Here is a 15,064-nt window from a genome sequence, read left to right on the forward strand (position 1 = left end):
CCAAAAACTTCTGTATGGTGAGAGAAAAATCCCTTCCCCAGATCACCTTTTTCATTTAGGACTAGTCCCGTCTTCCACCTTATGGAGTGCCTCTTCCAGGAACCACATTTTTGTTGTAAGGAAAAGTGTCCAGACTCTAATGTGACATGTGCCCACATCAGGAAACAGAAATGTTAACAGAGAGGCTTAGCATTTGTTGTGAGAACCGTATGAATGCATGTACTTTTCTCATGGAGCAGAACAGATCTCTGATAATGCAGCAAAGGGAAAATTATGAAGGGTGAAATCATATATGTGGCTGGAAAAAAAAACAATAACAAAATAGATGCAACTTTTCTGTAATGTGAAATTTATTTCATGTGATGATGGGGAGAAGGTAGGCTGTCAGACGTGTAGACACTGACTGTGTAGTGATGGTTTTCATTGTCCAGATTTGAAGCTTTCCAGTAAGTCTGGTGAGTCTTGAACCTGGGACTGTATTTCTGTTCTTCTGAACTAGAAACAAGATGATGAAAGTAGACTGTTCTCCCAAGAGGGCCTATGTACATTTTTGGTTTTGGACACTATGACTTTAGTGTCATAAAGTGCTAATAATTTCCAGCTTCTCACAATTTTACAAGATTCTGTTTGTTCTGAAATTTACATTATGGCCATGTAAAGGAGGGGGAAGGGAAGGTGCTGTATTTATTATAATATGAGGCTGCTCCCTCTCCAATCAGTATGGGGAAAAATGCTGCTCATGTTATTGACATACCATATATACAAATGGCTGTTGGTATGTTTACTTGAAGATCACTATTTTTTGGTCTCTTGCATTGCAGATCAGGAAATTGGGAAGCGGGGGGCAGGTAACTGCTGCAGTTTGGGGCTAGAGTCAGACCCACAGAAGTCTTCTGCTCCCCTCTGTAGCTTCTGCCCTCCCGTTTGTCCTCTTCCCCCCGTTATTGTCCTGTGCAGCTTACCTCCACGTTGTGTAAAGGGAGAAACAGAGCCTATTAATAAAAAGGCAGAGCAAGACACCCCTTTTCTGCTACCTGCAAAAATCGTGGCAAACAGAATCCCCCACCTGCTCTGCCCACGCACACAGGCTAGCATCAGAAGTTACACATAAACTGGTTTAAATGTTCAGAAACTGGTTTAAACCTGTAACAGAACAGAAGTTCAGTTCACATAGACTGCTTTCAAAATGGGCAAAACTGGTTTAAAATAAACCTGGTTGGATGTAGTATCAGGGTTAACTGTTTTAGGTCAAATCAGTTTATTGAACTTCTGTCCCAGATCCTTTCTTTGTTTGAGTTAATTCAGTCTCCCCAGCATCCCAGGATGCTTTGCAGCCCTGGGCTGTGCTGTCTGTTCCAGTGGAGAAGGGACTGCCTCTCTCTGCTGCTCCTTAGTCTGCTTCCTGCCTCCATCTGTCAGCTCATGGCCCCTGCCCCCACAGATTCCCCTGGCCACTCTGCCCAGCACTTGGGGGGAGGGAAAGCCCCTGTGGTGGGGGCTTTTTGACCCTCCAGAGCCCTCCACGTTCCCCCTTCCCAGCTGCTGATAGCTTCAGCAGCTGCCAGAAGAGAGGGAGAAGCAGTTCTCTCTGCCTGGTGCCTGGAAACCCCTGCCTTGGAGGGCTTCCCCCACCCCAGCCCAGGGTCCCCCTGCTCAGGGCAGCCCTAGGGAGCTGTGGGGAATTCTTCTCCCAACCCCAGAGCTGCTGCCAGTTTTGGGAAGCTTCAGGGAGCAGAGGGAAATATTCTTCTGCTCCTCTGCAGTCAACTTGGTGTTAGCTGCTGTGAGTTTGAGGCAAAACTGGTTGCAGGGGATCAGAAGAATTTCTCTCTGCTCCTTGATGTGGTGGTGGGGGGGTATCCCTGAGATTCACAGGGGCTAAGGCAAGCAGCTGTGGGTTGGGGCAGGGGGAGAATTCACCTCAGTTCCCTGGGACTGCCTGGGGCTGGGAGACGCTGGGCTGGGGTGGGGGAAGTCCCCTATGGCAGGGGGTTCCCAGTGCCTCCATGCTGGGCTGCGAGCAGGCACCTGGCTGGGAGGACTTCTTCTCCCTCCCTCCCTCCCACCTGTGGCAGCTGCTGAAGGGGGAAGGGGGGAATTCCCTTCAGCTCCCCTTCAGGGCTGTCTGGGCTGGGGGGATCCAGGCTGGGGGAAACCCCTTGAGAGGCAGGCTCCCCTGAGGTGGGCCAGCATCCAGACAGGGAGCTCCTTAAACCCTGTGTGGGGACAGCAGGGGGTTGGGGACACTTGGCTGGGCTGGCACGGCCAGCAGGCTGGGAGATGCACTATTGCCCTCTCCCACCTACTGGCCTGGGTCAGTGCAGGCCTTTCCCAACTGAAAACTGAAAGTCAGTTCAGTTGGTTATCAGTTCAACCTATGCAGATTAGAGGAAGCTCCCTGGATTGGATCCATTCTGCCTCAGGCTTTTGGACTCTGTGTACTTAGCCACAGTGCTTTCATCTCCCTGTTGTCCTTTCTGTAAATTCTCAGCATTTTGAAGAATGTCTGACATTGGAACTGTCTCTCTTACTTTGATCCCACACCTTTCTAGATAATTTGAAAAACTGAGATTGAAGTTTTGTTATAAGGAAACTGCCCTTAAGTCTCTCCCTTTATATCATTTCTATAATCACATTTCCAGTTATTTTAATTTTTCTTTCCCTTGCTGCTGTCTGAAAAACCAGTGAAGAGGAAAACTGACTGTGCAGGGTGAACAACTAAAACCACTCTATGTAATATATATCAGTGCTAAGAACTGCCCATATTCAGCTGGAAAAAGGTTTCCAGTTAATAAGTCTTCTAACGAGTAGGCAAAAAAATGGTGAAGTTGACAATGTCCATTGAAGGTAATGCACAAGTTATCTTATTTTTAAGTAACAAACATACTGAACCGGAGGCCTTCTATTTCAGTTTATTACAGCATGAAGTAGTGTAGGATCGCAGTGGGATTCAAGCATTTATTCAGCTTTTGATTTACGGGAGTTTTATGTAAAGCTCTGATAATATGTCTACCCTTCTGTGCTCTCTCTGCGAGTTTGTGCAAGTTCAGAAGAAAATTCTGGTAGAAAGGTAGCTCAAAAAAGGGAATTTCAAAGTTTGATTCCATACGCTTATTGTTAAAGAGCAGTATTTTAAAATCATTTTTGGCAAAACAATGGGTTTGTATCTTTTTGTTAAATTTTGAGAAAAATATGAGAACATTTTATCTTTGTTTAAGTGCATTTTCCTTTCAAAACCCTGTATTTTACTAGTTCTCTTTATACCTATAATCATTGCTTTGATTTCAAGTGGTGGCTAACAAAATTATGAACAGCAACAGAATTTAAATGAAAGTAGATATCTTTTTTCCTTGCTCATCTCCTCAGTTGGAAATAGCATATGGTAGTTTGGAAGAGAGGGCCAAGAATTTTGAGGTTTTATCATGATTTCTCTGTGAAGATTACATGTGCCATTCAGATTAAATCTCTACTTTTTCATTTCCTTGTAAATTAAGACACAATTCCTCATTTGCTCCTACAGTTATCAGGTGGTAGGCAAAAATGGATTGATTTGAGTACATCAGTGAAAAATATGCTTTCTTGGTGTCTTTAACTAAAATTGTTCATAGTTTTCATAGACATTAGGGCTGGAAGGGACCTCGGAAGATTATTGAGTCCAGCCCCCCTCCCAAAAGGCAGGAAGTCAGCTGGGGTCATAGGTTTGCAGCTGGGGTAATAGGATCAAAGTGTTATACTTTTCAAAGTTAAAACTATAAATGTAGTCATTCTTATAGAATACATTTCTTCTTGGGTACTAACGTTTTGTTTAATTGTTCATATTTTTGTCATTGCGTTTTAAGTGTCTTGTGTACTGACAGATAAGGGTGCATTGAGTGAGCATGTGTACATTTTTATTGTTAGACAGTCACTAATATTTTCAGCTATAAGAAAGTGAAAATTGGTCCAAAATCCCTTTGGAAAAAGAAATAGATGCATTTCTGACCTTTTGATGGTTCAGATGATTAGGTTTTAAAACTTGTTGTATATGTAAATAAATGTGAGGAATAGGTACAATTGGTGTTAGAAGAAATCAGTTTATATATAAAGAAGCTGATATCAAGGTAATATTATTTTCTGGATGTGTTCAATGAAATACTTACCTTGCAATATTTAATGTCTCAGTCATGTACTTTGACTGTCTAGGATAAGTATTGCAAACCTTCTGAAATGTCATAGAAGGAAGTGCCAAGGTCTGTCCCCATGGCTTTGGTTGTGAGACTGGGGGATATAGCTTGAAGAGCACAAGTAAAGTATATAGTTTGTTCTTCAAGTAAATTTTAGATCTTCATTGCTAATGCTATATTCTTGTAGCTATGTCCTCCACTGCATATACTGCCTTACCCCCTTAAAATAGCTTATTTTACATCAAGTGTACAAATCTTGGGAAACAAAGTTGGAAATTCTGCAACAATAATAAACTATCTCGTGTGTGGGGGGGGTAGAGAAAGAGAGAGCGCAAGCACGCTATATCCATCTTTATATGGATCATACTTATGATGATATGCACTTTTTAAGCAAGAAAAAGTAAAGTAACTACATGATATCAAATATCTTTTTATTATTTTGATGAGCTATTTCTTCATTTTTAGCACCAGCAGACCTTTTTGAATCAGCTGAGGGAGATCACTGGTATCAATGACATCCAAGTACTGCAACAAGCTTTAAAGGTATGGTAAATATTCATGACTCTGTAATGCAGGGGTGGGTCTAATGCAGCTGTAGCGCCACTTAACAAGTTTTGGTGAGCTGTTGAGGGTGCCAGACGCACAATCTTTCAGAAGATACCATTTCAACAAATTATATACAAAATCCAAATCTTATACTAAAAATCAAACATCTACTATAATGTATTTTAATTTTATTTCAGAAAGGAATTTTTGTCCTACTGTATTTTTGAGTAGTCAATTGAGAAGCTGTTGCATAATAGCACAAAATAAAATCTTATATATTAATGTATAAAATCTCTTGTATATTATGTGTTGGGGTGGAGGGCGTGTGTGGGGAGGGGCTGCCTGTGTGCTAGGTCCCAGGAGCTGGTCAGGGGTGGGGAGGGATGGGAAGGCATGTGCAGTAGAGCTCACGTGGGTGGGGGGCACGTGGTGCAGTGCAGATGCAGGAGAGGTTCGCACTGTCCCTATCTGGCCCATGGTTGCCCCTGTGATATTCCACATGAGGCCGAGCCCTGCCTGATTCTTCCTGGGCAGCCTGCACCCCTCTCCTGCCCATATCTACTCCATACCCACTGACAGCATGCCCCTGGCTCTGGCCAGCACGCACAGCTTCCTGGCGGGGCTGATTTCACGGCTGCTGCAGCCACTTGGGTATCTCCAGTGGTTCCTCCCCCAGCCTCTGGTGTGCTGCTCTGGGCAGCAGTTAGCATGGGGACGTGTGCTGGGTGCCACATGCCTAGCCAGGCAAGGGGGATGGTGCAGCTGGATGACTCCTGCCCCAGCATATGGGGCTCCAGATTCTGCCTTATTGTGCCGGGCAGGCGGAGTAAATGGAAGGTGGCTGGCAGCAGGCAGGAGCACGGGGTGAGCTGTCCTGGGAGGGAACAGGTGAGGCTCTACCCTATGTGGAGCAATGCGGGGCCAAAGGTTTCGAGAGTAAAAATAATTTTAGGTCTGACTTTCTAACTTGTATTTGATACAAGAATAGAAAGTGCCCTTGCTTGTATAATAATTGAGGCTGCTTATAATACATTCTGATCCACAATGGTCAGTCTGTCTTCTCCCCCCCCCATTTGGTGTTTAAAGGATAGCAATGGCAACTTGGAATTAGCAGTGGCTTTCCTTACTGCGAAGAATGCCAAGGTTCCTCAGCAGGAGGAGGCAACCTACTATCAAACAGCACTTCCTGGGAATGACAGATATATCAGTGTGGGCAGCCAGGCAGACACAAGTAGGTATCTATTTCCTTTTCATAAGTTTAGCATAAAAAGTAATAATGTAGTTACCATTAATTATGCTTGAAAATGTCATAATTCCTAGATACTCATTCATTTTCTTTTAGCATAAATCTTATTTTTTCAGATATAACTGTGTTTCCTTTTTATTTATTTATTTATTTATAATTAGAATTGGAAAGTCTGGGACTTTAGTGTATGTTTTTTGCCTCTTGCAGGTTTCATGTTTGGGTATTCCATTTTAAGAATAGCAAATAACTTTAGAAAGATGCATTGAGATAAAAATAAATATATAGTTGGTAAATGCCTTGTAGGCAGAGACCTCTTAAGATATTGCATCAGTATAAAAATGGCCTGAGTTTAAAAGGATTGCTTTCATAAAGGATGGGGGGTGGTGGTTTTATATATATATGGGAAAAGAAGAATTCATTTGCTGTTTTACTTGTGAAATGCTACAGGTGTAATATTACTAGATATACCTGCTAAGGACCTATCTCAGCAATTGTAGTAGTATATGCAGCATACTTTGACAGCAAGAGCTCATGCTGCTGTGTTGTTTGTAGGATCAGCCCCCAAATTTATTAAGTGGACAGTTGTTTTTTTCTCTTCAAGAAACATTAAAATAGATATGACTATTTGATATGGCTCCATTTTTAATAGGTTTCTTTTTAGTGTTTTGACTAGAAGTGCACTGATGCATTGGTCCAATATGAGACTGGCACCAATGTAAAGGAAGTTGACTCTATCAGAAATCAGCTTCTTTTGCCTGATGTGGCCGATAATGTAGCCAATAAATGCCCTATGCATGTGTGCAGTTGTGGCATGCATGGGGCCAGGAGTGCAGCCCGGCAGCTTGGAGAGCTGCATCCAGCTGATAAATCTGTTGTGGTGGAAGGGGAAGGAAAGAGGAAGGGGCATTGGGGGGAGCAGATTGAGGCCCCCCACACTGAGGGAGAGAGTGGGGCAGGGGCTGTTCAGCTGGGGTGGGTGCAGGATAGAGCTGTGGATCGTCTGGGGGGAGGGTGGCTCCCACCGCTGCATGCATCCCAGGAGGACATGGGGAGTGGTGTGTGTCCTCTGGATCTGTGCAGGGCAGGGTGGCTGCCGGGCGGGCCCAGGCCAGTGCCAGGCTCTTCCTGCGCTTGGAGCGTGTGGTGGTGGTCCTGGGAGGAGGGTTGGTGGGGCTATGACAAACTTTGTGGTAGCTGCTACCCCCCCACCCCCGTAGCTCCCTCCCAGTGCTGTCGTCACCTGCCCTGAGCACAGCATGGTTCAGCTCCTGTCAGAAATAACCCTGGGCCAGCTCCAGCCCACAGCAGCAGCCTCCTGCCCTGCGTAGATCCGGGGGGGCATGCAACACCTGCCATGGTCTCCTAGGGTGTGTGCAGCCTTGGGATTCGCTCCCCCCCATATGAGCCATGGCTCTGTCCCACACTCCGTCTGGCTCTGGCTGGGCAGCCCCAGCCCCAGCCCCACTCCTTCCCTCACCGCGGGCCTTGAACTGTCACCCCCTGATGCCCCTCCCTTCCTCCTTCCCTTCCATCAAAACAAATTTACCAGCTGGACGCTGCTCTTCAAGCCGCTGGGCTGTGTGTCGGAAATTGGATTGGTGTCAGCTGATATGTCTCCTTAAAGATCGACTATCGGTATAGAATCATAGAATCATATCAGCCTCAAATCCCGTTCAGTGCACCCTTAGTTTTGACTTCTTTTTTTCTCTTGTCCAGTATTTTTTTTGTCCTAAAGAGAACTTGAGTTTTTGCTTTCTTGTATATGCTGCATGTTCATATTTCAGTATTGCTGTCCTAGAAGTAAGTATTCTTTGCATGTCATGGAAGAGTGTATGCATTGGACTCTTACTATTCCCTTAAGCTGTGTATCTATATTCTTGAACTATATATCTGCATAGCTCCATTAGGCCTGTGGAATGATTTTGTTTTATGCTAGGTTGGGTCTTGCCCTATGTTTTGTAATATCAGAGGACTGGTGGTAGCCCTTACAAGTTTGCTTAGGGTTTCACTTTACTTGAGACGGACTTCCCTTGTTTGTTGTAAAAATTGGTGGTGTCTAACTGAAAGATAGCTTTAATACTTAGTTATTGATCTCCCTTCATGAAGTTTGTCACTTCCACTGTGGAAAAGTTTTATTTTCTCAAACTAGGTTGGGGTCAAAATAATATACAACTACATTTAATTTTTAAGTTTAGACTAAGTAGGGAAGGTGTACTAGGGTTAGATGATGGTGGTAGTCCACAGAATCCATACCATAGGGAGTGATGACCAAAGAGGAGAGAATACTTAATCTGATGTTGGGACTTCATGCTGAATTTCAGGATCTGTTATTAGGAAGATTATATAGTTTTACAACTGAATACATTGTATTGCAAGGCAGTCAAGGGGCAACAACCCTAGAGAAAAAGAAGATTGATGTACCCTATTATTTCCTCCTAATTGCTAAAGTTTTCTTTCGGCCTCAAAACTGGAAACCATGATTTTTTAGAGATAAAGAGTAAAAGGCATTTAGTAGGCTTATCCTACTTTGTTTTCCATATTCAGAAGAGCACTAAATATTTCAGCAAGCATGTACTATCTCATGGAAAGGGACCCCTGACTGGGTTTGCAGAGTTTCTTCAAATAAGAACTGCTTGCAAGTTCCATGGAAATTTTGCTTAAGTCCTGTACCATGGTTTGCTTAGTTCAGTGGCTACTCGAAAGAAATCATAAGAATACTTGCGAAATTGGTTAGAAAAGCTCAAAGCAGGCAAAATCCAGGGCCCACAGTTGTGATCAACAGTGAATGAGTTTAAAAAAAAAAGGGGGGGGGGGTTTGGATAATTTGGGAGGACAGGACAATGGAAGGAAGAATGTGAGTAAAGATGAAACTTTAACAGGGTAACTTTGAGGGATGTTGCTATCTCTTACTTTGATAACATTATGGAATTACTGCCAGTATCTTGCCTTTCAGATTTGCTGAATCACATTAAATACCCACACATGTCTTTAATTATCAAAAGACATCCTCATCCTTTCTACTTAATAACCCACCTTAATTTGGAATTTGAGATGTTGGGAGTTGGATGCAATGTAATGTTTTCAGCCATCAGCACTGGATGAGAAGTTAACAGACAAGCACCAGAAATTTATTCCTTTACAAGGAGATGAAAACAGGTGGCTGTTTAGGCTTTTGAGTATGTATCAAGTACAAGGCAGTCACCTTATTCTTTGGTGCCTTGAGTGGCTGTATTTTATTGAAAGGTGGATTACTCAGTGAATGTAAACATATGATAAATTAAACATTTTCAGTCAAGAAGTATTTTACTTTAAACACTAGCTACAGTTTGACATTGTATGCTGAATTTTCATAGAATAAGATATGTAAATACTCCACTGATGATTATGGCAGAACCGTTAAGTAGTATTTTGCTGTGCAAACCTGTAAACACTTTTTCTGATATGGGTGTAATCTGCTTTGACTACACAAGCAAGCATGGGGGGGGCTGCCTTTCATCACTTTGTTCTTGTCACCAGGCTCCCTGTCAACCTCTTATTTTTCTAATGTACTGTGTCGCTGCATCTCTCCCTTGCCTACCCTACCCCACCCCACACACCTTCAGACCTAGAATGAAGATAGCTCACCAACTCCCTTCCCCTTCATGGCAGGGTTCCTAATTCTGTATGCCATGAGTTCTATACTCATCAGTTCTCTTACCCATTCTTCATTTTTGCATATCAAAGTTCTACATACCCCTACTTTTCCCACTCCAGGACTCTGTTTGGCCTGTTTCTTCTTAATTTCTATTATTTTTAGTTCTTCCTGTGTGGGAGATCACCTGTTAAATGTGTCAGCATTTTGAAATGTAGTGGGATATTGGGCAGGGCTGGTGTATGGCATGTGTTTTGTTGTAACATGTTAATGGCTGCCATCAAGTGGCCCTTTGATGTGTATAGTGTTGCAGACAATCCTGAAGCTGCTGGGTTTGTGAACCAAATGCCAGAGACACCATGTGTCCTTTTATTTTCCCGTTTTGGCTTTCTGTTTTTACCAGAATTAGTAAGCTAGCCAGTGATGCCTAGTACATTGCCATTAAAACATTAACTTGCCATCAAGGTAGAGTGTGAAGTCTTGCTTTGCTTGAATAGTAATGAATTATGTTACCTCAATTTATTTGACTTCTGGGCTGCTGGTATGTTAGAATTAGTCTCTCAGTTGGCCTTTCTAGACCTGGCAGCATTTTGTTCAAACCATCAGGCCTATCTCTTCATTTTCCTCTCATTGTGCCAGAAGTTGCAATACTGTGGCTACTTGTCTAGCTGCTCCCACTTGATGCCCATTTTTCCTACCTCCTGATGAGATCCCTGTCCTGTTGATTGTTTGAGGTTCCTTCCCTCTGAGAGCTCCTATGGATTTGTCCCATTACCAGCCCACATAATGCATTATTATTTATATTCTTCAAAAAATTACTGAGAATAGATAGCTTGTTTTAAATAGTGTTGTGGGAATTGCACTCAGTTTGCATACTCAGGAATTCAGTGAGATTTAAAGACAGATGTACTAAGAAACAGTTTTTATGTAATTGCAAACAGAGGGTGTGAAGCTTGACCTTCTGGAACCAGAAAGATATTACTGCCGAGTTACAAAAAGACAGCAGTACTTGAGAAGAAGAGTATTTTCACTAGTAGAACTGTTTATCTGTATATACTGTTGAGTTAGGTAGAGGGCATTTATACTCTGCTGCATTTTGATTGCTCCTTTGAACAACTAAAATAGTTTACTTTTTGTGATTTTTTTTTTTTTTTCTAATTCACAGCAATGTTTTAGTACTATATTGATCCTGTTTACAAAGGAGCTTGCTCCATTTCACTTGTCAAAAAAAATAGGGCTCTCAATCACCATGTATATGCTTGATAAATGTTAATTGGTTCTTGTGTTAATTTTTTAACATGTTAATTGCACATGTGGTTCTGGAGCCCATACCTGGGCTCCATTTTTCTGCCATCACCACTGCGTCCTGGCCACCCAGCGGGGCAGCAGTGGCAGTGCAGAGGAGCCAGAGGGCATCCTGGGTATGGGCTCCAGGCAGCTGCAGTAGGGGTTCGACAGACACAGATGGACACACATGCTGTGGCTGCTGATGTATGGCCAGGAACGCAGCTTGACAATGTGTAGAGCAGCACCCAGCAGCTAAGTCTGTGGAGGTGAAGGAGCAAGCTGACGGGCAGAACAACCCCTCCCCCCGCCCCTGTAGTGAGGGAGGGAGTGGGGCAGGGCCTGGGATGAGTGGGAACCCAGGGCCTGAGTGGATTGTGGGATGGAGCCATGGGTGGCTCATCCAGGAGCAGGGGTGGGTGGGAGTAGATCCCTGCCACTGCTGTGTCGGATTTGTACATGGGGTGGAGGTGGGCTGCAGGCTGTGGGCTGGGGCTCTGCACCCTGCTGCCTTTGCCCCAGGAGCCATGCAACACCATGTTGTGTCTCCTGCCATTGGGTGGGCTGGGAATGTGCTGCCAGCTACTGGCTCTCGGGCCAGAGGCAGCAGGGTGCACAGCCTCAGCCTGCCTCCACCCGATGCACAAATCCAGGAGGCACATGCCCCCAGTACCTCCCCCAGGGATGTGCACTGTGGTGGGGAACCGTGCCTCTGGATGAGCTGCCCATGGCTCCATCCCATGACCTGCTCTAGCCCTGGAGTCAGCAGTCCCTGCCCTACTCCCTCCCTCACCATGGTGGTATCAATCTGTGTGCCCCCGGCTCCTTTCCCTCCACAGACTTTCCTGCTGAAGGCTGCTCTTCAGGCTGCTGGGCTTCATTCAAGTATGGTTACCATATTTCCAGTTTCAAAAGAGGACACTTGTGGGTTTGGTGGTGATAGTAATGTGATTGTTGGGGGGGCACCTGATATGCCCATGCCATGCAATAATTGGGAGGCATAGTAATAATTGGGAATGGAAGTTAAAGTTGGACCAGTTCAAGCTAGTAACAATACATGGTTTATTTAAATGCTTTCCTGAAAGGTATGTTTTAGCCAAATACAAGTGAAGAAGCCCACGCCCAGAGCAACTGAGTGAAATTCAGTACACATGATGACATGGAGACCATTTAGTTTGTTAAAAGTTTGAATCAATAGTAATCAAAGTAAAATTTCCCTAATAGTATTTCATTATAGAATCTTTAGCACCAAACAGAAAATCCTATCTAATCTGCCAAAGGGTAAGCTGTAATACGTGAGTAACTTAGTCTCATTCCAATAGAAATTGCTATAAAATACCAACTTTAATTTTCAGCATTTCAACATTCAGTTCAGTGGAACAAACAGTTAATATATTTAAGGGCTGAAAATAATTAGTGTGTTGAGAGATGACTAAAACATGTATGCTAATTTGAAGATGTAAACACTGAATATGCACACTTGAAACTTAGGCATCTTGGCCACTGCTGTTTTCAAAGTATTATACCAAAAGTCTTTAGTCCATTTTAGAATTAAGTGCTATAAAATATTAAACAAGGTGATTTTTTTTTTAATACTTGTGTGAATTTCTGAGGTGATACCCAATGCATCAGAAATTATAATATGTGAAATAATAGATTAGCTATGGAATCATATGAACAGCCACACACGTTAGAAGTTTATTAAGAAAGGAAGTTTAGATAGCAGGCTTGCATCATCTATTATTTTCATCTCTCCTTTTTAGATACTCACACAAAATGTAAGTTACCCTTTGCATGTGTGGAGGAAGTGACTAATACTGACTAAATGTTACTTTTTTTTTTAAACTAGTCTGTGGGGAAAATGCATATGAAAATGCAATAAGTCTATTTTACCAAATAAATTTGGTAGAAGGGTCCTGATTCCAACTGCTTTGAGGCTAGTCAGAATCTTTCCATTAAAAACTATGGATTTGGATCAGGCTTTGTAGAGAGTATAGCTGTTAGAAAGTTAGTCAATAATTGTGTATTTCCTTTAAAATATTTTTCACTATCAACATTTTTGGAAATGAAATGAAGACAAAGTTTCTGTTCCTTGTTTTACAGTTTGATCAGAATATGTTCTTAGCTCACTGTTAATTTTGTGTGGTAATGTGGTTTTTAGAATGTAGGCTAACAATACATATTAGTAAAGATTAACGTATTAAATAGTTGTCCAGAAAGAAAAACATAGTGGAGTGTTGGTTGAGTCTGATCTGGAAATACTTTATTATCATTTGTTTTTCTAACAGTGGAAACTGGTCTGGGCTCCAGTTCATTGTTGTTTTCAGTGATACTTTAGATTCTGTTGTTGACATTAATACTACATGTACAAGAAAAATAATGTCTTTTTATTTTTTGTCTACATGCTGACTTTCTTTTTAAAAAATCTTTTGTAAAATAATGTTTTCAAGCATCCTTATTTAATTTCATCAACACCAATGAAAAGGGAAGCAGCTACATGGGGGCGGGCAATTATTTTGAGCGGAGGGCTGCTTACCCAGTTTTGGCAGGATGTCGAGGGTCACATGGGTACCCTGCCCCTTGACAGGTGCCTCACCCCTTGACAGGTGTCCCGCCCCCTGGTCGCCAGCTTGGGACCACTGTCTCAGGACCAATGTCCCAGGGCCAGCACTGGTGGGGCCCAAAGCGGGGCACAGGCTGGCATGGGTGCGTGGTGCCGGGCTGGGCTGCACGAGCAGGGAGCAGGCCTGGCTCCATAGAGCCTCTGCCAGCTGGGAACCCATGCTCCTGCTCTGGGCTCCACCAGCACTGGACACCAGTGCGGGCCCTGTGCTCCCACTGGCTCCCACACCTGCACGTTCCCAGTGCCCCTCAGCCCTGTGGTACAGGCTGGGGGCAGCACACAACCCTGACCCTCTGCATGCCAGCAGGGAAGAAGCTGGTGCTGAGTGCAGGGAAAAGCAGCCCTTCACCTGCCCCATGGCCAGCACCCCCCACTGCAGGCACTCGTAGCCTGCACAGGGCTGTCTGGAGCAGGCACAGGCAGTCCCAGGCAGGCTGCGAGCAGCTGCAGCATGGGGCACCAGGCGTGGGGCAGGTGAGGGGCTGCTTTTCCCTGCGCCGGGAAGGAGCCTGGGGAAAAGCTGAGTGCAGGGGGGAAGTGGTCCCCCCACCCCACACCCTGTGCCCCACACTACAGGTGCTTGCAGCCCATGTGGGGCTTTCCAGAGTGGGCACAGGCAGCCCCACGCGGGCTGCGAGCAGCTACAGCGTGGGGCACCAGGCGGGGAGGGCCTGCTTTCCCCACCCCCCTGTGCTGCTAACCTGCCTGGGGTCCCCCCCCCTTACCTGAGCTTCCTGCACCAGGGCAGTCACATGCTCCCAGCCCAGAAACCATGGCTGGGGCTTCCAGCTGGGGGGCAGAACCGGACGGGCCCCTCTGTTGTTGATGCCCGCTGGGCTTCCCCTGGGTCCTACTGCCCTTGGTTCCTGTCTTTTTTGAGTAGAGATGCACTGATATTTTGGTGCCATATTAGATCAGTACCCATATAAGGAAAATGGACAGTATCATCAATTGGCTTTTCTTGGCTGATGTAGCTGTTAAATGCCCTGTGCATGCGGACAGGTGCAACACAACATGTGGGTGGCCAGAGGCGCAGCCCAGCACATGAGTAAGTCTGTTGTGGAGGAATTGTGGGTGGACAGGTTGAGGTCTCTGTGGTGAGGAAGGGAGTGGGACAGGGGCAGGGTGAGGCACTGGACAGAACTGTGAGCAGCTTATCTGGGGAGGGGGGTGGAGTGGCTTCTGCCACTGCACACACACTAAGAAGGTATTGGGGGGGCGTGCGTCCCTGGATCTGCATGGAGGGTGGGCTGTCACTGGTGGGCTGGGGCCGGGACTGTGCCAGGCTCTTCCTGGTGGGAGTGCTGGGGTGGGCTGCACTTGGGGTGCATAGCAGTGGTGCTGGGAGGGAGGTTATGGGGGGGAGACTACAGCAAATTTTAGGGTGGCTGCAGTGTCCCGCCCCCCCCCGGCCCCAACCCACCAGTGGCAGTCTGCTCTTGCCTTGCAGATCCAGGGGGACATACCCCTCATGCCCTCCTGGTGAGTGTGCAGCAACAGGAGCTGCCGCCCCCTCCCTGCATCCTCCAGATGAGCCACTCACTGCTTCATCCTGTGCCCCGCCCCAGCTG

General features: G+C 45.0%; 1 protein-coding gene across 1 annotated transcript in view; it reads left to right on the forward strand.

Annotated features, from left to right (window-relative positions):
* Positions 1-15,064, forward strand: part of USP25 (ubiquitin specific peptidase 25) — a 157,320-nt gene that overhangs the window by 32,038 nt on the left and 110,218 nt on the right. Inside the window, exons 4-5 of the mRNA XM_019557104.1 lie at positions 4,629-4,706; positions 5,796-5,940. Of these exons, the coding sequence (XP_019412649.1) occupies positions 4,629-4,706; positions 5,796-5,940 (223 nt within the window). The remainder of the gene's footprint in view (positions 1-4,628; positions 4,707-5,795; positions 5,941-15,064) is intronic.

Source organism: Crocodylus porosus, unplaced genomic scaffold, assembly GCF_001723895.1.
Source record: "Crocodylus porosus isolate Cpor-Errol unplaced genomic scaffold, CroPor_comp1, whole genome shotgun sequence".
NCBI lineage: Eukaryota > Metazoa > Chordata > Crocodylia > Crocodylidae > Crocodylus > Crocodylus porosus.